Below are 21,130 nucleotides of genomic sequence, written 5' to 3'. Positions count from 1 at the left end.
CTAGTGTTAAACATATGGAAGATGGTCAATAAATGTGGTACTATTAGAGGTTAAAATCATGACTTAAATGATATTCATAACCACCACACCCTTGTACAGACTGCTTTTCCTTTTGACTAGAATGTCCTCACAGAGCGGAAAAACAATGCCAACAAATTCTCTCTGCTGATATTCAAATTACAGCAGCAACTTCAAGTTAATAAAGAACTATGGTTCAATATGAGTTTGAACCTGATCTTTCTATGTAGACTGTCATGATTTCCCTGGACAGTGCAGATTAAGAAAGGTTACATAAGGAGAAAGTACCCCACTTGCTGGCAGAAGCAGGGTGGGGTTATGGCCACTCTAGGGGAAACCTCCTCCCCAGTACACAGGATTGTACGGGAACATCTGGGACAACTTTGTGCCGATCACAGCAGAACCTAGCAGGAGCCTCTGATCTGTCCCCTCAGACTTTTCAATATAGTTGATGTACAATATTACGTAAGTTACAGGTGTACAACATAGTGATTCACAGTTTTTAAAGCTTATACTCCATTTATAGTTATTATAAAATATTGGCTATATTCCCTATGTTGTACAATATATCCTTGTAGTTTATTTTATACTTAATAGTTTGTACATTTTAATCCCCTACCCCTGTCTTGCCCCTCCCCCTTCCTCTCCCCTCTGGTAACCACTAGTCTGTTCTCTGTAAGTTTGTTTCTTTGTTATATTCACTAGTTTATTTTTTAGGTTCCACGTATAAGTCATATCATACAGTATTTGTCTTTCTCTGTCTGACTTACTTCACTTAGCATGATACCCTCCAAGTCCATCCATGTTGTTGCAAATGGCAAGATTTCATTTTTTATGGCTGAGTAGTATTCCATTGTATATATATATACCATGTCTTTTTTATCCATTCATCTGTTGATGGGCACTTGGGCTGCTTCCATATCTTGGCAACTGTAAATAATGCTGCTTTGAACATTGGGGTGCATTTATCTTTTCAAATTAGTGTTTTCATTTTTTTCATATATATATATACCCAAGAGTGGAATTGCTGGGTCGTATGGTAGTTCTATTTTTAGTTTTTTGAGAAACTGTCATACTGTTTCCCACTGTGGCTGCACTAATTTACATTCCCACCAACAGTGTACGAGGGTTCCCTTTTATACATTCCCTCCAGTATTTGTTATTTGTGTTCTTGATGATAGCCATTCTGACAAGTGAGAGGTGGTATCTCATTGTGGTTTTGATTTGCATTTCTCTGATGATTAGCAACGTTGAGCACCTTTTCATGTGCCTCTTGGCCATCTGTATATCTTCTTTGGAAGAACATCTATTCAGGTCTTCTGTCCATTTTTTAATCAGGTTGTTTGGGGTTTTTTTGATGTTGAGTTGTATGAGCTCTTTATATATGTTGGATATTAACCCCTTATAAGTCATATCATTTGCAAATATTTTCTCCCATTCGTAGGTTGTCCTTTCATTGATGGTTTCCTCTGCTGTGCATAAGCTTTTACATTTGATTAGGTCCCATTTGTTTATTTTTGCTTTTATTTCTATTGCCTTTGTAGACTGACCTAAGAAAACATTGCTATGATTTATGTCAGAGAATGTTTTACCTATGTTCTCTTCTAGGAGTTTTATGGCATCGTTTCTTATATTTAGATCCTTAAACCATTTTGAGTTTATCTTTGTACATGGTGTGAGGGAGTTCTAATTTCATTGATTGATAGATAAGCTGTCCAGCTTTCACACCACCACTTGTTGAAGAGACTGTCTTTTCTCCATCATATATTCTTACCTCCTTTGTCATAGGTTAATTGAGCATAGGTGTGTGGGTTTATCTCTGGACTCTGTATTCTGTTCCCTTAATCTGTTTGTGTGTTTTCATGCCAATATCACACTATTTTGATTACTGTAGCTTTGTAGTATAGTCCTGCGTATGCTTGGCAAAGAGTTTCAAACCTCTAAAGAAAATGGGCATAACTAGGATTTTTTTTTTTTTTTTTTTTTTTATGTGGTACGCGGGCCTGTCACTGCTGTGGCCTCTCCCGTTGCAGAGCACAGGCTCCGGGCGCGCAGGCTCAGCAGCTATGGCTCATGGGCCCAGCTGCTCCGCGGCATGTGGGATCTTCCCGGACTGGGGCACGAACCCGCATCCCCTGCATCGGCAGGCGGACTCTCAACCACTGTGCCACCAGGGAAGCCCAACTAGGCTTTTTTTTTTTTGGCATCTTATTTATATCAGGGAGTCCTCAAAGCAAATGAATGCATTTAAGTGGGAAAAGTGTGCCACCTTCTGGTACTGAACTTCAATGATTCAGTTCAAATCTACGTCTCCCACATGATCCTGTGTCTGGCTCTTCTTTCGCCTATATTCTTTGGAATTAAGACTAAAGGAAAAACATATTTTATATTTTTTCAGTACTAAATTTTAAAAATTTGAAATACTTAAAAAGATTTTAAAGCATTGCATACTTTGCTTAAATAAGGCAAAATTGTTTTTAGTATGGGATTAATGAAAGATGCTGTAAGTTCAGTGATATGATGATTCCTCCTAGAAGAGACTGGGTGATCAGCATGATAAAGGGATTCCAGACAGAGGGGCAGGGCTGGACAAAGACATAGCAATGGGAAAACACAGCCTATTCAATGAAAGCAAAGTATCTGAGTCAAGGATGAGGTGTGAAAGTAGGGAGCAATGCAGTGTTTCCAGGTAAGAATAGAATGACCAGAGTTTAATTTGACTAGTTCCAGGTAGGGTCACAGCATACAGGATGAAATGGAGTAGGTACCAATAACTGCAGCCATGCTGGCACAGAGTACATACAGTTTGACAGGAACTTAGAAACCAACAGATAAATGGGCAGAGGCCCTTGACAGTTAACTTTCAAAAGACAGGTGTATAACTAGCCTTCCCCTGGCTTCAAAAACTAGTCACAAAAGAGGTGAAATTAACATTTACTGTACCAACTTGACTTCCAGCTCCTACAAGCTGGCTTGCTAGATCTCACCAATACTCTTAAATGTTCCCTATTTCAGGATATCCCCAAAGATGTGCACCGTATTCAATGATAAATCATGGTGACCATAGTTAACACCTGCATCTTCCATGAACATATAATCAAGATTCCACCGTGGCACTGGTGGCAGTGCTTAGTCCCTGACCTCCAGTCTACAGCTGCTCAGCTCAGTCTCCACAGTACCAGCTGTAATGAGGTGATTTTGTTGGCACCTAAACTCTAGCTGAGGGCGTTAATTTCATTTGGAATAATTTCCTGACAGAAATGAGCCCCAGGGGCTTGAGAGCAATACTTTAAAGAGAGCTGAACTGCTGGGTATGCTGTAGACAGGAGGGTTAGAAAGGCAAGAGAGGGTGGGGAGGTGAGAAGCTAAGGGAAGGATGTGGAGACTGGTGCTGTGTAGAAGTGCTCTGTGAGTCTTGTGGAGACACTGAAGGGATTTCACATCTCAGTTGTGTGGCAATTGCACCAGAAGGAGTGCTGTGAGCTTCTCAGAAATTCTTTTTTTATATTTATTTATTTTTGGCTGTGTTGGGTCTTCGGGCTTTCTTCATTGTGGTGCACAGGCTCCTCGTTGTGGTGGCTTCTCATTGCAGAGCACAGGCTCTGGGCACATGGGTTTCAGTAGTTGCAGCACGCAGGCTCAATAGTTGTGTGTCATGGGCTCTAGAGCACAGGCTCCGTAGTTGTGGCACACGGGTTTAGTTGCTCCACGGCATGTGGGATCTTCCCGGACCAGGGCTCGAACCCGTGTCCCCTGCACTGGCAGGCGGATTCTTAACCACTGCGCCACCAGCGAAGTCCTGTGAGCTTCTCAGAAATTCTTAAAGGGGTTTTGGAATTGCCCAGACCGTGGAAATAGGAATTACAGGCAAATCTTACTCAGAACAAGGGGGAGGGAAGTTCCACCTAATACCTGGCAACACAAATTTCAACCTGCTCTGGTGGGTGGGCCATGGTGGTGCCAGTGGTGGTAATTTTCCCACAAAAATCTGCAGATAAAACTCTTCCCCCTTACAGAACCACATTTTTCATCGTCATACAGTGCACTTTAACTCCTTGGAGCAAAGTTCGCTATTCGTAAGGCCTTTGTAGTTACAAAACTGTGGCCCATTCAGGTGGTTTTCCAAAAAAATGCAACAGCCTGCCCCCCAAAAGGCCACTAGTTCTTGCAAAATTGGAATTTACTTGTACTTAACTGGGAACGAGAAACCTTTAATACCTTTCTAGGAAGTGAAATGGAAGGGTTGGGGGCAAACTGTTGAGGGAGATTTAATTTCTTCTTTACATCCTTATGAGCAGTCTGGGTTTTTAGCATGAACTTGAATTACTATTACCGTTTTATTAAAAAGGAGATGTAGGGCTGACCGTGGTGGATGTTTTGAGGGCAGCCGAGCTGCCTCTTGTGGAAGCTTGAACTGGCTGTGTAGCTTTCTCCCTTTGTCTCATAACCATGTCCACCAATGAGAATGCTAATTCACCAGCCACCCGCCTTAACAGATTCGAGAACAAGGGGAAAGACAGTACAGAAATGAGGCAGCGCCGAATAGAAGTTAATGTGGGGCTCAGGAAAGCTAAGAAGGGTGATCAGATGCTGAAAAGGAGAAATGTCAGCTCTTTTCCAGATGATGCTGCTTCTCCACGGCAGGAAAACCACAACAACCAGGGCACTGTAAATTGGTCTGTTGATGACACTGTCAAAGGCATAAGTAGCAACAACTTGGAAAGCCAGCTCCAAGCTACTCAAGCTGCTAGGAAACTGCTTTCTAGGGAAAAACAGCCCCCCATAGACAACATAATCCAGGCGGGTTTGATTCCAAAATTTGTGTCCTGCTTGGGCAGAACTGACTGTAGTCCCATTCAGTTTGAATCTTCTTGGGCCCTCACTAACATTGCTTCCGGGACATCAGAACAGACCAAGGCTGTGGTAGATGGAGGTGCTATCCCAGCATTCATTTCTCTGTTGGCATCTCCCCACGCTCACATCAGTGAACAAGCTCTATGGGCTCTAGGAAACATTGCAGGTGATGGCTTGGTTTTCTGAGACTTGGTTATCAAGTATGGTGCAGTTGACCCGCTGTTGGCACTCCTGGAGGTTCCTGATTTGTCATCTTTAGCACGTGGTTACTTACGTAATCTCACCTGGACACTTTCAAATCTTCATCCTAACAAGAATCCTGCACCACCTCCCTTAGACGCTGTTGAGCAAGTTCTTCCTACTTTAGTTCATCTCCTGCATCACGATGATCCAGAAGTTTTAGCTGATACCTGCTGGTCTGTTTCCTACCTTACCGATGGTCCAAATGAACAGATTGAAATGGTTGTGAAAACCGGGGTTGTACCCCAACTTGTGAAGCTTTTAGGAGCTACGGAATTGCCAATCGTGACTCCCGCGCAAAGAGCCATAGACGATATCGTCACTGGGACAGATGAACAGACTCAAGTTGTAACAGATGCAGGAGCACTTGCCATCTTGCCCAGCCTGCGAACAAACTCCAAAACAAATACTCAGAAGGAAGCTACGTGGACAATGTCAAACATCATGGCTGGCCGCCAGGACCAAATACAACAAGCTGTACATCACAGATTAGTCCCGTTCCTTGTTGGCGTTCTCTCTAAGGCAGACTTTAAGGCACAGAAGGAAGCTGTATGGGCTGTGACCAACTATACACGTGGCGGAACAGTTGAGCAGACCGTATACCTTGTTCATTGTGGCGTAATAGAGCCGTTGATGAACCTCCTAACTGCGAAAGACACCAAGATTATTCTGGTTATTTCGGATGCCATTTCAAGTATCTTTCAGGCTGCTGAGAAACTAGGTGAAACTGAGAAACTTAGTATAATGATCGAAGAATGTGGAGGTTTGGACAAAATTGAAGCTCTACAAAACCATGAAAATGAGTCTGTGTACAAAGCTTCATTAAACTTGATTGAGACGTATTTCTCTGTGGAGGAAGAGGTAGACCAAAATGTTGTGCCAGCAACTACCTCTGAAGGGTTTACGTTCCAAGTTCAGGATGGCACTGCTGGGACCTTCAACTTTTAGACTGTACACCTGAGGCATTAAGTTGTTTGTTGTGTACTGTGTTTGGCAGAAGTTTGTCTTACTGTTTCTCTACTAAGAACTCTTTTTATACATGGTTTGTTATTGTAGCACTTTTTACAAAGAAACTATACTTGAACAGTTCTAAACTGTACGTACTGTATGAAGCTTCTCCTCTCAATGGGTGTCTTATTTCTATGTGTAATTTCATATCTTGCAGTGCCCTGTAAATAAAGATGAAATTCCACCCTTTTCTTTACTTCAAAAAAAGAAGCAGATGTGGGCTTCCCTGGTGGCACAGTAGTTGAGAGTCCGCCTGCCGATGCAGGGGACACAAGTTCGTGCCCCGGTCCGGGAAAATCCCACGTGCCATGGAGCGGCTGGGCCCGTGAGCCACAGCTGCTGAGCCTGCGCGTCCGGAGCCTGTGCTCCGCAACGGGGAGGCCACAACAGTGAGAGGCCCACGTACCGCTAAAAAAAAAAAAAAAAAAAGAAGCAGATGTAATCATTAAAAAGAATGGAGTACAAAAAGTTGGAAGTGAATTTATAAAATATATTACTAATGATAAAGCTGCATCAAAATGTATAATACCATATATGTGAAATAATTGATATCCGAATAGATATTTTATCCACTGGAATTCTATGAGGAATGGTGGACTCTCTAAGAAAAGCAGTGAATTTGAGAGTCAGGAAGTTCTCAGTGGTGTTCCCAATGGCAGGCATTAAGGAAAAAGTTTAAAGTCTACAACGTTTAGGGAATTCCCTGGTGGTCCAGTGGTTAGGACTCCCCGCTCTCACTGCCAAGGGCTCGGGTTCAGTCCCTGGTCAGGGAACTAAGATCCCTCAAGCTGTGCGGTGCAAAGTTTGCTTTAAATTCCATCAATGAAAAGATTTTTAAATTATGTAAAACATTTCTTCCAGAACTTCCCTGGTGGTGCAGTGGTTAAGAATCTGCCTGCCGATGCAGGGGACACAGGTTCGTGCCCCAGTCTGGGAGGATCCCACATGCCGCAGAGCGGCTGGGCCCGTGAGCCATGGCCGCTGCACCTGTGCGTCCGGAGCCTGTGCTCCACAACGGGAGAGGCCACAACAGTGAGAGGCCCACGTACCGCAAAAAAAAAAAAAAAAAAAAGACCACAGGCAATGTTTTAATTATGAAGTTTTGTTCCTTTCAAATACCTGCATTCCTGTTTTGTATGTGTTTTAGGCTAAGTATTACAGGTTAGAATTTAGCCCAGAGTAGGTAGAAGTTTTAAAGTTACTCTACCCCCAGGAAAAGATTTTAAACACTACTAGATAATTCAGTTTTCTTTAAAAACTCTTTAATGTCACATTCAACACACAAGAAAAAAAAGTTAGGTGATTTTCAAATTAAAAGTTACCTGAATTATGGCTGCACAAAGTTTAAATTCTAAATGAGCCCAATTATTGCTAAGACCCTGAATGTCAGGAAATAAAGAAGGCTCAGTAGTCACCACAATCATGCAAGTCAACCTTCACTGCAGAACCATCGCAGTTCAGTTCTACTACATCAGCAAGGAACTCTCTCAGCTTCTCTACATTACCACATATGTGCCCCAGCCTGGGATAAGCAATGATTCTCTCCAGAGGTACGTAAAACTTATCTCCAATACAGAAGGGATGGGGAATCATCTCCATGGCTTTGTCTGCCTCTGTGAGTACTGGAACTGGAGGGTCTGAGATGAATTTTCTTGTTGGGTTGCCAGTGTCTGCAGACTCAGGTTCCAATTCATGCTGTCTCAGACTCACTTGATATCTCCGTTTCATTCTGTTAACCTCTCGGTACACTAGATAAGTCACTACACGTTTACAGTAATCCATTTGCTGTAAACTCGGGTATGAGGTCATATAAATCTGAAGAGAAAAAAAATGCAAAGGACTGGGAATAGAAGAAAATTTTCAAAACCACTAGTAACCTGTTACCACATTAGAATTAACTATGTACAGATTAAGCATATGTACATGTCAAACCCTACCCTTTGTGAATGCTACAATTATAATAGGAGTCCAGAACTACTGACATAGACACTCTTCACCATATTCTTTTTTTTTTTTTTTTTTTTTGGCAGTACACGGGCCTCCCACCGTTGTGGCCTCTCCCGTTGCGGAGCACAGGCTCCAGACGCGCAGGCTCAGCGGCCATGGCTCACGGGCCCAGCCGCTCTGCGGCATGTGGGATCTTCCCGGACTGGGGCACGAACCCGTGTCCCCTGCATCGGCAGGCGGACTCTCAACCACTGCGCCACCAGGGAAGCCCCACCATATTCTTCATCATACATACCTCCCAAAACCAGAAACTGCTAATCCTAACAGATTACAAAAGCGGGAGGGTGGTTTGCTGGAGCAAACAGCCTGGAAGTATTTCTAAGACAACAGCAGATCATTCTCTGTAACATGCTTGGAGACACTGTGGGGCACGGGACTCTCCTCAAAAAAGGTCATTTACACTTCTCTATAGTAGGGACTCATTTCACCATCCCAATAAATGAACTTGCTCTCAGAGCCACAAAGAATACTCACAACTTCATAAACATGTTCGCCATGGTGCTCCAAAACAGCAGATTCAGGTGCCTTTGCTATTTTCCGGAAGACCCCTATCTGGGTACAACATCCAACATCCTCAGCTCCTGCTGGTGGTTCTCCCACACCAGTAAACTCCACAGAGTAACTGTAGTGATTGGCCACGTCTAAAGCCCTAAAGTCAAAACAAAGAGAAAAATCATTTTTCCAAACTATTGTTAAACAACCATTTCCAGTAGAATAGGACATGAAAATTACAAGACAAAAAACAAGCTGCAATTCCTCCAACACCACCTAATGCCATATCACGGGGTTTGCTTATTTCCGTTAAGAGCGTTAAGGCAATGACAGTGTCAGTTTCCCAGTAACCACCAGAATATGGAGCAGTATGCAGGGATGGACAAGGAAACCAGAAGGGCTATAATCCCAACTCCTATTTGGGTTTGCAATTATGCCAGAACATGACCATCTGTCACGCTCCTGGGAGGTAACTCCTGATACCTTCACGTGAAAGGTACCTGCTGCCCACACACCCTTTCCACACGTGCCTGCCTGTGGGGCCTGACAGAGAAAATAACGCCCAAATGTGGTGGTTTCTTAATGATTATATGCTAAGTTGCACTTTGGGAATAAAATAAGAAATAAATTGTAGATAATAAGATTTACTTCATAGGGTTTAAAACTCCAGCACAGTCACAAAAAAACAAAAACACTTAAGAACTCACCAGGTCTGAAACTGCATTCTACTCCACTCAAATTTGTGATCTGAATCTCTGAAGACTGCAGATGGAAACAGGGAATTGAAATCAGAGTTCGGTGTGCTGATGACAATCATGGCTGGAGACATGTACCCAAATACGACTTCAGGAAACTTCGCCAGATCTTCTGAATCAAAATGTTCTATTCTAAAGTGGTAAGTGAGAAAGATATGAGTAAACCTAGCTTCACTTGCAAGTAGTTTCCTAATTGATGTTGCAAAACAACTTCTAACCATGGACCTCTCAGACCAGATAAGAGAAATATGGTTCAGCATTATTCACAATAGCCAAAAGGTGGCTGTAAACGGATGAATGGATAAGCAAACTGTGATACATACAATGGAATATTCAGCCTTAAAAAGGAAATTCAGACGCAGGCTGCACGCGGATGACACGTATCATTGCTCCTTGGCTCTTCAACCAATGCTCTAATGTTCTCCATAAGTAATTTCAAACATTAGGCACCTACTACGTGCCAGACAACAGGAAATACAAAAGGAAAACACTCTGCTCTAGAGGACACATTACTAAAAACTGGAAATCTGAACACAATGCCAGGTAAACTGACCCCAGAATAAGACCCTTAACTACTATTAAAAGCTCATTAAGAGACATCTTGGTTTCTGAATACCATTTCCCATTAAAAGGAACCAGAAATGGCAGACTGGGAAGGAAAAGTAGACAGCCAGCCTGGTACATCTTGCTACGCCAGAAATAAAGTGCTCAAAAAGGGACAGACATATCACAAGGACACAGGAGCCAGCCTGAAGGGACCCCCACTCACCAATCTTGGGAAGATCTGAGCAACAAAATACAGTAAGTTACAAACCATTTAAAAAAATAGAAATTCATGAGTTCATACTGATGATAATTAAGTGAGGTGGGAGGGCTACTGACTAGTAAATATAGAGAAGTGCTGAAATTGCAAAAACCATTGGCCACCATATAATGTAGGGAAATTTGGGGGGGGGGAATATGGATGAGTGACAAGATATGTGTATGGTCTGCAGTCTCCAGACTGCTTATCAGTTGTCAGAGGTGAGGGGGATGAGGGGGAGTAGTAATTGTACAGCTAAGCAACCACACCTTGACAGGGAAGATCAAAATTAACCTCCCCAAGGACAAACGGATATTGGTGCCTCCAGATGGAATGACCCGAGGATCCAAATAACATCTTCAGTGCTCTACTGTGTTCCAGGAATGCATAGCCTGAATCTAATCATTAAAAGCCAAAAATGAAAAATATTCTTATTAAAAATAAAGGAAAGGGCTTCCCTGGTGGCACAGGGGTTAAGAATCCGCCTGCCAATGCAGGGGACATGGGTTCGAGCCCTGGTCCGGGAAGATCCCACATGCCGCGGAGCAACTAAGCCCGTGCGCCACAGCTACTGAGCCTGCGCTCTAGAGCCCGCAAGCCACAACTACTGAGCCCGCGTGCCTAGAGCCCGTGCTCCACGACAAGAGAAGCCACCGCACCACAACGAAGAGCAGCCCCCGCTCGCCGCAACTAGAGAAAGCCCGCGCACAACAGCAAAGACCCAACACAGCCATAAGTAAATAAATAAATTTTAAAAGCAAAAATAAATAAAGGGAACTGGGGAATTCCCTGGTGGTCCAGTGGTTAGGACTCAGAGCTTTCACGGGGTTCAATCCAGGGTCGGGGAACCAAGATACCGCAAGCCCCGAGGCGTGGCCAAAAAAGAAAAGAAAAAAACAGGAATTGGTTATTTAATACTGAATTTATTGGGGGCAAAGGGTAAAACCTACCCTTTGGTAAAACTTGGGTAAAACCTACCCATTTTCTGAACCTTAAATGGTTCAGAAAAAAAAAATGTATGGAGGGAGAGGGAGACAGCAGGAGAGCACATATACACAAGATAAAGAAAATGTTAATCTGTGAATCAGGATAAAGGATATGGGTGTTCCTAGTACTTTATACATTTTGCATCTTACCTATAAACTTGAAATCATTTCCAAACAAAAAGTTGAAAAAGGCCAGTAAAAAGCCAATCCCAGCTGACAAGCAATTTTATTTACAAATAACTCAGATTATGACAAATATTTAGGACATTAAATTTACTGAGACTAATTCATTCCAATTTTTCAAATGAATGTATACAGTAAGAATCAGTTTAATACTTACAATTCAATACATGCTACCAAATCAAATCCAAGCAAACGACAGTCTTTCTCCAAAACAGAACCGTGATACAAGGTAATAACCAAATCCAGCTCTCGAGGATCCAGATGATCCCCCATGCATGGGGACAGCCTAGACCTGCAGAAGCATTATTGCAGAAGGAACATTTGAACACATATAATCTATTTGGAATATCTTACCAGCTACAGAAACTCTGATCCTCTGATAAATGATCTTCTGCTTACATTGGTAAGTCTGACATGGCCTGTTTCCATGACTTGCTGTATTAAGCACAAGGTCATAGGATCACTTCCTCTCTCATAGGGCATTTTTTTAAATACATCTTTATTGGAGTATAATTGCTTCACGATGTTGTGTTAGTTTCTGTTGTACAACAAAGTGAATCAGCTATACATATATCCCCATATGCCCTCCCTCCCTCCCTCCCTATCGCACCCCTCCTGAGCTGATCTCCCTGTGCTATGCGGCTGCTTCCCACTAGCTATCTGTTTTGCATTTGGTAGTGTGTATATGTCAATGCTACTCTCACTTCGCCCCAGCTTCCCCTGTGTCCTCAAGTCCATTCTCTATGTCTGTGTCTTTATTCCTGCCCTGCCACTAGGTTCATCAGTACCTTTTTTTTTTTTTTAGATTCCACATATATGTGTTAGCATACAGTATTTGTTTTTCTCTTCTGACTTACTTCACTCTATATGACAGACTCTAGGTCCATCCTCTTCACTACAAATAACTCAATTTCGTTTCTTTTTGTGGCTTGAGTAATAATCCATTGCATATATGTGCCACATCTTTTTTATCCATTCATCTGTCGATGGACATTTAGGTTGCTTCCATGTCCTGGCTATTGTAAATAGTGCTGCAATGAACATTGTGGTACATGACTCTTTTTGAATTATCTCATAGGGCATTAAATGGCCAATGAGAACAAGATTTTTAATATTTGATATTCCTCTCATTATTAATACTTTTGGTTCTCTCACCTCACTTTGGATCAGTGATTTTCAATTTTTTGTTCTTTAGAAGAAGAACATTCTTAAAACAATCTGTGGAAGTCATATATGAGTGAGACTCATTCAAACTGAAGGAGGCCTCGGGCTTCTACCCCAGTGCTGTGGCAATTTAAATCCGCTGCTATAAGTTATCTTGGTGTTCAGCATTAGACTTTGCCGTTTGAAATTGAATTTGCAATGCTTTGATTGCTATAATTACTGAATTGAAGCTATACTTTCTACATAGGTAGGAGCAAAACTTCTAGGTATTATTCACAACATACAGGCAAATCACTGTCGTGGTAAAGGCATTATTTGGTGAGCCTGGGGCTCTCATAGTGCCTCCTTTTAAACAAGTTATAAAGAACTTGTATAAAAAACACTTCATCTGAGTGTAGAGAAGAAACGTTATGGACACCAAGGGGGGGAAAGTGGCAGGGGGGTCGTGGTGGTGTGATGAATTGGGAGATTGGGATTGACATATATACAACAATATGTATAAAATAGATAAGAACCTGCTGTATAAAAAAATAAATTCAAAAAAACACCACTTTATTTGGGAATTCCCTGGCGATCCAGTGGTTAGGACTCTGCGCTTTCACTGCTGAGGGCCCAGGTTCAATCCCTGGTCACAGAACTAAGATCCCACAAGCTGCCTGGCCATAAAAAATATTTTTTTAATTTAAAAAAAAACCCACTTCATCTAACTATAATTAAGAGTGCCACTAGTTTTACAACATCGTAAAGCAACTATACTCCAATAAGACTTAATTTTTTTAAAAAGTGCCACTAGTTTTAAACTAATGCATAATTATTTTAGAAACTCAGTATTACCCATTCCACTTAAGTCTCCCTTCATTGATATCCACTCCAACAAGCTCTTCAATGCACTTTTGGTATTTTAATATCATTAGGAGGCATACATCACCACACCCCAAGTCTGCAACCTGTAGATGAGAAAGAATGTTATTTCAAAGACATTATAGCCAGAAGTCACATATGATCAAGCATGTTTTTTTTTCCAGAAGGAGTGGGTATCAAAAGAATTATACAGTATCTTTTTGGTAGAAAAAATAAACAAAAAGAAAATTAACCAGAAACATTGTAAACCTGGGGGGAAAAAAATAAGGCCTGTTAACCTCCCATGACCTACTAGAGTGTCTGGACAATAAACTAACTCAGGTATCAAGGTATATCCTAGGGGCCTGGCACAGGGAGAGCACACATGACAGGCAAGTGTGCTAAGAGGAATCTGTGTCTCTGAGAAGCTTCAACAAGATTTAGAAAAGGATGCTCACCAAATATACCAGGATATAGCTTGATCTTGTTAATCTAATCCCCTTAATATATATTCACACATTTTTAAAGATTTTTATTAAATCTGTTTTCTTCATCACACAACAGTCTTCATTAACCACAGGTAAGTTACCTATATTCCTGAACCCCACTTTAGGTGAAAAGGGCAAATGAAGGTAACTCATGACAGACGCTTAAAAGTACCCACACCCAAAAAGATGTGCAATCTAAGTTGCACCCATGGTTATTCAGTAATTTTCCTCTTTGAGGCAGGTACATTTATGGGATGGTGGAAGAATGGGAACACAGAATTGAAAAACGAAAATCTAGTTTCAGAAAGCAAATCACAGGAAGCAATGAACTGTACTAATTTTTAAACAGTATACCCAATTTTCTTCCAAGCAGGAATTGAGCTGAAACTATACTAAGGATACATGAGCCCCATCACTACCTACAAACTACATAGCAAAAAGAAGTTTGTAGAGTTTAACTTTACAAAACTCATGAGAGAAACCACCATTTTCCTTAAGAAGTCTGTCATCCTTTAGCCTGTAACTGACCCTATAGACTTCAGATATTCACTGGGCCTAGCCAGCTCCCTTGGTCCTATGAAATCCAAACACTGACACAGAAGGGAGGTGTTACCCAGACAAAATCCAGTGCCAGCACTGATCATGAACCTTTGCCACAAAGGGAAAGCGAATAAATGCCAAGGGCTCCTTGCCTTTCCCCCACCATTATTACCTAATTAAAAAGAACCACAGGACCTATGTCCACAAGACTAGTCTGCTTGATGTTCGGACTAAATGCTCTAGAAACGTGGAACACATAAAGATCACATCCAATGGTAAAATGTCAAGATTTTCTTCACATCTGAAACTGGCAATGTTGAATTTTACTGGAGCTCTGTGCACCTGGTAAACAGGTTAAAGGTATCCACCTATGTTTTGTATTTCCAGAAAGGGCTTTCAGAAGGTACCATATTCCCCCACACTCACAGATGCTGCCTAGTGTTCCCATTCTTTGCCTTGAGTGATTACCTTGACTACTTGTCCCAAAATTCTCCTCCCTCCAGGCCCCTGAACATTGGACTGTATTCAGCTAAGGATCCCTCCCAGAAAATAGGCTGGTTTCAGGGTTCACACATTCCACTATCCAATCATACCACCCTTTTATCCCACTTCCACTCATCCTCCTTTCTATAAAAGAAAAATCCTTTTTGCTCATTAAGACAGATGCTCTTCCTATGCAACCCTTTCCCTCCTTGCAAAAGTCTTTTTGTATAGTCTCTGCTTACTTGCTAAGTCCTTACTAAGATTTTTTTATTTGACAAAGCATTACATAAGGCATTATAAACAAATGTTTGGAAAGAGAAATACCTACCTTCTTGGGTTGATGTTGCTCCACTAATTTTTTAACGAATTGGTAACGCTGTTTGTATAATGGAGGATTAAACTTAATTATCTTCTTGTTGGGGACTTCTTCAACATTACCATCAACCACACTATTGCACTGAAAGTTTACAAACAAAATAAAAGGGGGAGTGGGGGAAGTGTTCTAATCATGCATGACTTCAGGAATTAAATAAGAAGAACGTTTTATGTCCCCCAACCACTTCATAGAACACATAGGCCCTTAAATCATCTCAAGTCCTAAGATCAGGTGGCACTGTGCTTCCTCCACACTTCATTTCATTTAAGCCTCCTCTCATGTCTTTTAAGTGATTATCTGGCTCTAATTCTCCCTATAGCCTAGAGTCGGCTGAAGAGAAAATTACTTATGAATGCACTTAATAAAACAATTGTAAGTCTCCTAGCCACACGGGACTTTTAGTGGAGTGAACTGCCAAAGCCTGGGGTCCAGGTCGGCAGGAGGCTAGAAGCTGTTTATAACTGACAAAGATTTCTCCTTAACCAAACTGAAGTCAGACTGAGCTGCCTTTTTTTTTTAATTAATTTTTATTGGAGTAGACTTGTTTTACAATGTTGTGTTAGTGTCTGCTGTACAGCAAGTGAATCAAGGGCCCTCTTTTGACTACACCTACCTGGACCCTATCCTATCTTTGGCTGGCCTGGCCCAGTTTTAGCAGGAATCCTCCTAAGTCACCCCCACTTGATATCTGCTCAATCTGTATCTGATCAAACACCTCATCCCCTGCCCTCGATGTATGATCAAGCTGGCCCACCTTCAGAAGCCTATCAAGTAGGTTTAGCAAGAACCCCATACCCTTGATGGGGTTCTCCTCTCTTTTCCATCCACTGATTCCCTCACTCTGCTCATATGCTATAAATCCCCCCCCACCCCCCCACCCCCATCTATTGCATGGATTTGGGCCCCACCCCTCTCCCCTACTGCAATGCTCTTATTGCAATAGTCCTAAGCAGTTTTCCTTTTTAATAGTCTTATTCAGAGCCTTTTACAAATGTCAAAATTTCCTTGACATGACCCCAGTAGAAAATAATGTCATGATTAACCCATAACTGCTGTTACTGCTGTTCCTAAATACTAGTCTTATAAAGGAATACAGTCCAAAAGGCACTAGGGGGCTTCCCTGGTGGCGCAGTGGTTGAGAGTCCGCCTGCCGATGCAGGGGACACGGGTTCGTGCCCCGGTCCGGGAAGATCCCACATGCCGCGGAGCGGCTAGGCCCGTGAGCCATGGCCGCTGAGCCTGCGCGTCCGGAGCCTGTGCTCCACAACAGGAGAGGCCTCAACAGTGAGAGGCCCGCGTACCGCAAAAAAAAAAAAAAAAAAAAAAAAATCATAAGGCACTAGGGCATTGCTGTCCAATAGAAATATGCAACCTTCTCATAGCCTACTTTTAATGTTTTTAAGAAGGTGTAATTATATTAACCAATATATCTGAAATATTTCAAGATAAAATCAGAAATGCTTGATCTGTATTTGAATTTCAAAAAAAAGGTACATTTAAAAAGATTCACATACCCAAGTTATTCCAAACATATTAAATGTTTTCCAATAATGAAATTTTTTAAAACTAATTTTAAAGTCAAGTGAAGTTCCGTTCCTCAGCTGTTCAAGCCACATCTCAAGTATTCAATAACCATGTGTAATATAACCATTTTATATTGTAAAAAGGACTTGAGCATCCGCGAGTTTTGGTGTGCACGGGGCGTCCTAGAATCAATACCCCAGGGAATACGAAGGGAGGACTGTACCTCACAGTACATCGCGAGGATGACTCTTCCGAGTCATACAGCAGGTCACGAAGGGAAGCCTTACCTCTATGTTGTTTTCTGCCATTGTTTTCAAGTTTCGTTGAGACAAAAATAAATATGTCTCCTTCAATCCCTAGGAATCAGCAACGACTAAGCTGTAAATACAATATACCAGTTTTTGTAGAAGAGAAGCCTGGACTGTATAGCTGCCTAGATCATTGAGAAGGAAGAGAGCAAGCTTTCCTCTTTCTCTTTACATTTAATCCACAGAATTTATCCAGGAAGTTCTGTTTCAGACAGTATCAAAGAGGCTCAGGAAGCTGGGCATGCTGGGCACGCAAGTAACTTTCCGCCACGCCAAACACATGCAATAACACCCATTCTTTCCTTTTACTATTAGTTTGATACAAACTGAGCAATTTTATCAGTTGTGACTATTTCATTAAAGCCCTCAACCTCACTCAAATTGCTTTCAACTACTCTTTCACACATGGTTGAAATGAAATTTAAAGAGAAAAGCATCCTAAGCAAGTGATAAACTAAAGGTGCTCCAGCATATATCCAATTCACTACTGGCCTTGAATTTAAGTTTTAGTTCTCTATTACACACCTCTATCAACTACAACTCAGTCTAAAAAGTAGGCATGTCAATCTAACTTTTGAGTTATTCTCTAAATCTAACTCCGAAACCCTCCTCAAGCGAGCCAGCGTTAAGGCATTTATGCAACTATTACCTTCGAGTAATAAGTACCTCCAAATGCACAAGCAGAGCGCGGCGGCCACCAGCAGATACTGCAGAGAAGAGCGGGGCCCGCAGAGCATCGGCTGCATTTAACTCCGGGCCCCGCCCCTGACGCCTGCGCACGCGCCGCCTCGCCACGTGACGTTACCCGCCCGCAGCCACACGTGCGCTCTCCGCGCCTGCGCCGTCGGCTCGGCCGAGGGGCGCACTACTCGGCCCGAGGCGTCCAGAGCCCAGCCCGGGGTCCATCCCTATTCCTCTAGGCTCCCGGCTCCAAGACGTCGGTTTTGTGTCTCTTAACGACCGCTGTTGGCGCACTCCCCAAAGCCATTTCTACGTGTTCGTCCTCACCTTGGCGGGGGGACCACGGTCCCTGCCACGTCCCTCCTCGCGAACGGCTGCGACCCGCCCCAGCCGCCCAGGAGCCGCGACTGTTGGATCGAGGCGGCGCCTCGCTCGGGGTGTCCGCGGGCGCGAGCAGGGCCTCCGGCTCTGACGGCTGTTGGATTCGTGGCTCTCCCCGTGCGCGGCAAAGAGCTGAAAACAGTCCCGGCCAATGGAAGGTGGCAAGAGGAGCGGCCAGGCTGAGCGCAAGCCGCATAGCGGCTCGTGTCCGAATCAGCCAACGCTCCCATTCCCAGAACAATCCACAAGGACCTTAAAGCGGATCCTGGTCTGCCTGAAGTTGGGCCAATAACATCTGAACTCAGAAAAACCTTCAGACCTTTCAGCCCGCCCTACCGCATGCTGGGCACGCAAGTAACTGATCTCTTAGAAAAGTTACTGTATCAGGTCCCCTGTCCCTTGCAGAGATTCAGATTAACACTTCATAAATAAGTTCTTTCTTTGTTGTACGTGAGAGAAGAGTTTAATGAGGAGAGGAGAAGCGAAGCTGTCTTTTTTTTGTGGGGGGGCGGATTTAGTCCTATTTTAAAAGAATCAATCTGGTTTTACTAATGAATTAATAAGCCGTTAACATACCATAAATCATATATTCAGAAATAATATATTTTCAAACACTTAATCCCTACTACATGCAAAGCACAATGCTGACCCCTTTGGGGTATCACAAAGATATATTGCAAAGTTTTTATTTTTGGTATGTTGAGGTATCTAGTCTCATAGGAAAAAGTTTGTAACTTATGGGAAGCTTCAATGTTTGAGAGGTTCCTGTTGGCCCTAGGAAACAAAAGTTTTAACCAATAGCCTTCCATGAAGGAGCATATTCCTTATTACAGAATATGTAAATAGGACCTTCAAACGTTAGTAAGTTAATTCCACTTCTTTGTATTTTTAAATTAGTTAAATAAGGAGGCCATTTGACGAGGTGGTTCTTGTGCCCTGAAAAGCCTGTATAAGCAAACCAAAACCAAAGTGTGCAAATGCCTCAGTGTTAAGAAATGGAAACCTAAGGACAACCAATCATAAGCAAGCAGACTTTCCCAAATAAGGCACCAGCTTACGCTTGTGAAAGAAAAAACAAAATGGTGTGAGTAGGGCTTCCCTGGTGGCACAGTGGTTGAAAACCTGTCTGCCAATGCAGGGGACACGGGTTTGAGCCCTGGTCTGGGAAGATCCCACATGCCGCGGAGCAACTGTGCCTGTGAGCCACAACTACTGAGCCTGCACGTCTGGAGCCTGTGCTCCGCAACGAGAGGCCACGATAGTGAGAGGCCCGCACACCGCGATGAAGAGTGGGCCCCGCTCGCCGCAACTAGAGAAAGCCCTCGGACAGAAACGAAGACCCAACACAGCCAAAAATAAATAAATAAAAATTTAAAATACAAAAAAAAAAATGGTGTGGGTATTGCTAAGAGAGCTCTCTGAAATGGAGCCTGGAGGCCATTGAAGAAGTATGACTAATGCACATCTCAGCCTGGGTGGAATCTGAACTAAGACCATTTGTTGTCTTAACACAGGCAACCAGAACATCTGCCCAATGTTCCAGAAACTCAAGATATTTATTGGACCCTTACCCTAAAATAACTCCTGAAAGAGTATCCCTTAAGGACAAATATTTCCTTTCTTGTGTCCAGTCAATCATAATTCTTGCCAGACAACTTCAACAACTTCGTGGTTGTGTGTGACTCTCTCTTCCCCAAAACACTGGGTTTTACCCGAATCTGTGTTTCTCTTTTTTTTTTCTCTCTTTTTTTGGCCACACTGCTTAGGGGATCTCAGTTCCCCGACAAGGAATTGAACCCAGGCTGCGGCAGTGAAAGCCAGGAATCCGAACCACTAGGCCAGCAGGGAACTCCCAAATCTGTGTCTCCTGCGTTGCAATTCCTAAGACCCCAAATAAACTCTTCGTATTTGCAACCTTCTGCATTTCTTTGTCAACAAGCTATAGCCACTCAAGTAATTTCCTTGCTTTGCTTTGGCGTCTTCCCTATAAAGCCTTCCCTGAAAAATAATTTTCAGTAGAGCACTTGTATGGATACTGGATTCCAGTCCTGTTCATTGCCTCTGAGGTTTTGTCATCTACCTACAAATTGGACTGGATCCTGAATTCTTCTAGGTTTCTCCAATATCTGAGTCACCAAGCTAACATTTCCACATTTCTCCCACTCTTCTGACTTGGAATCACTAGGAACAAAAACTGCCCTTTTCTCAAAGCTCTGAAAGCTGAAGCTGGATGACTTGATATAAACTTCAGAGAAATTGCCTCAACAGCTCATGTCCAGACAAACTTTGTGCTTTTTGCTCTGTGAGCCACTCAGAAAGTTCACTGGAACACCTTATGACATCAACCAGAGATAACAGGAAAATCTGTCAGATTGTCCCTTCCTCTCCTCATTCTGACTGAAGATGCTTCAAGCCTAACATCTAGAAATCTTCTCGACTAACTACTCCCAGGACTCAAAACCTTTGTTTATAGTCTGTTCTAACCATTAACCTTGTTTTTCTTTTGTTTCCATTGTAATGTCTCTTATTAAATACATGATTGCTTGCACCATGTAGGCCTGACTTTGGGAGTCCACCTGCATCACTGTCTCCTGAAATGAGATCCAACTCTTTAATTCAACTGACCTGTTCTCAGGATTAAGAGACTAGTTCAATGAGATATAAAACAATCTACCAACTCAGCTTCTGGGGAAGTTTCAAAGGCAGGAATGAAGGGTAGAAGAATATGGCACCCCAAAATATGCCTCTTTGGCATAAGGACTCTTTTAAGCTGACTGTTTAAAGAAACAGCAATCATAGGAGAATCTCTGAAAACATAGTAGAAGTTACCCTTTTGAAATGGAAATTTACGTTTATAAAGGAAAGCTCCATTTGTAAGGATGTCTCTGTCTCTGTACCTGGCAGAGAAAGATGACTAAATCACATGAAATCTTATCACTGGAGAAAGAAGACATTGATTTGATGGACTTCCCTGGCGGTCCAGTGGTTAAGACTCCATTC

The 21,130-nt window shown here is 42.6% G+C and overlaps 3 protein-coding genes across 7 annotated transcripts in view; 2 read left to right on the top strand and 1 right to left on the bottom strand.

The window, feature by feature from the left end:
- Positions 1 to 21,130, top strand: part of EEIG2 (EEIG family member 2) — a 149,642-nt gene that overhangs the window by 108,244 nt on the left and 20,268 nt on the right. The window contains exon 11 of one of the 5 annotated variants that reach the window (XM_049700779.1): positions 8,151 to 8,641. The exons of 3 other annotated variants lie outside the window; for them this stretch is intronic. In XM_049700779.1, coding sequence (XP_049556736.1) covers positions 8,151 to 8,385 — 235 coding nt within the window. In that variant the 3' untranslated portion in view covers positions 8,386 to 8,641. Of the gene's footprint in view, positions 1 to 6,981; positions 7,180 to 8,150; positions 8,642 to 21,130 lie in introns of those variants that run through there. One more of the 5 variants, XM_049700781.1, reaches the window with a different exon arrangement.
- LOC101269916 (importin subunit alpha-1-like) lies at positions 2,262 to 6,304 on the top strand. The gene is given in 1 exon segment (XM_033434269.2): positions 2,262 to 6,304. A coding segment is annotated over 1 exon segment (1,593 nt). The 5' UTR covers positions 2,262 to 4,467; the 3' UTR covers positions 6,061 to 6,304.
- Positions 7,250 to 17,870, bottom strand: HENMT1 (HEN methyltransferase 1). The gene is made up of 7 exons (XM_049700821.1): positions 17,048 to 17,870; positions 15,189 to 15,317; positions 13,344 to 13,456; positions 11,503 to 11,637; positions 9,327 to 9,506; positions 8,602 to 8,776; positions 7,250 to 7,935 (listed from the first exon to the last, which is right to left on the bottom strand). Exons 1-7 carry the CDS (start codon positions 17,066 to 17,068, stop codon positions 7,525 to 7,527), a joined length of 1,164 nt encoding a protein of 387 aa, XP_049556778.1. The 5' UTR covers positions 17,069 to 17,870; the 3' UTR covers positions 7,250 to 7,524.

Source organism: Orcinus orca, chromosome 1 (assembly GCF_937001465.1).
Source record: "Orcinus orca chromosome 1, mOrcOrc1.1, whole genome shotgun sequence".
In the NCBI taxonomy this organism is placed as follows: Eukaryota; Metazoa; Chordata; class Mammalia; order Artiodactyla; family Delphinidae; genus Orcinus; species Orcinus orca.
This window is presented reverse-complemented; position numbering and strand designations above follow the sequence as displayed.

Coding starts and splice junctions, on each gene's coding strand:
- HENMT1 (XM_049700821.1), bottom strand. CDS start 17,068: ATGGCAGAAAACAACATAGAG. Junction 11,638..13,343: donor GGGAGACTTAAGTGGAATGG/GTAATACTGAGT, acceptor ATGCTTCTGCAG/GTCTAGGCTGTCCCCATGCA. Junction 8,777..9,326: donor AGAATGCAGTTTCAGACCTG/GTGAGTTCTTAA, acceptor TTTTGACTTTAG/GGCTTTAGACGTGGCCAATC.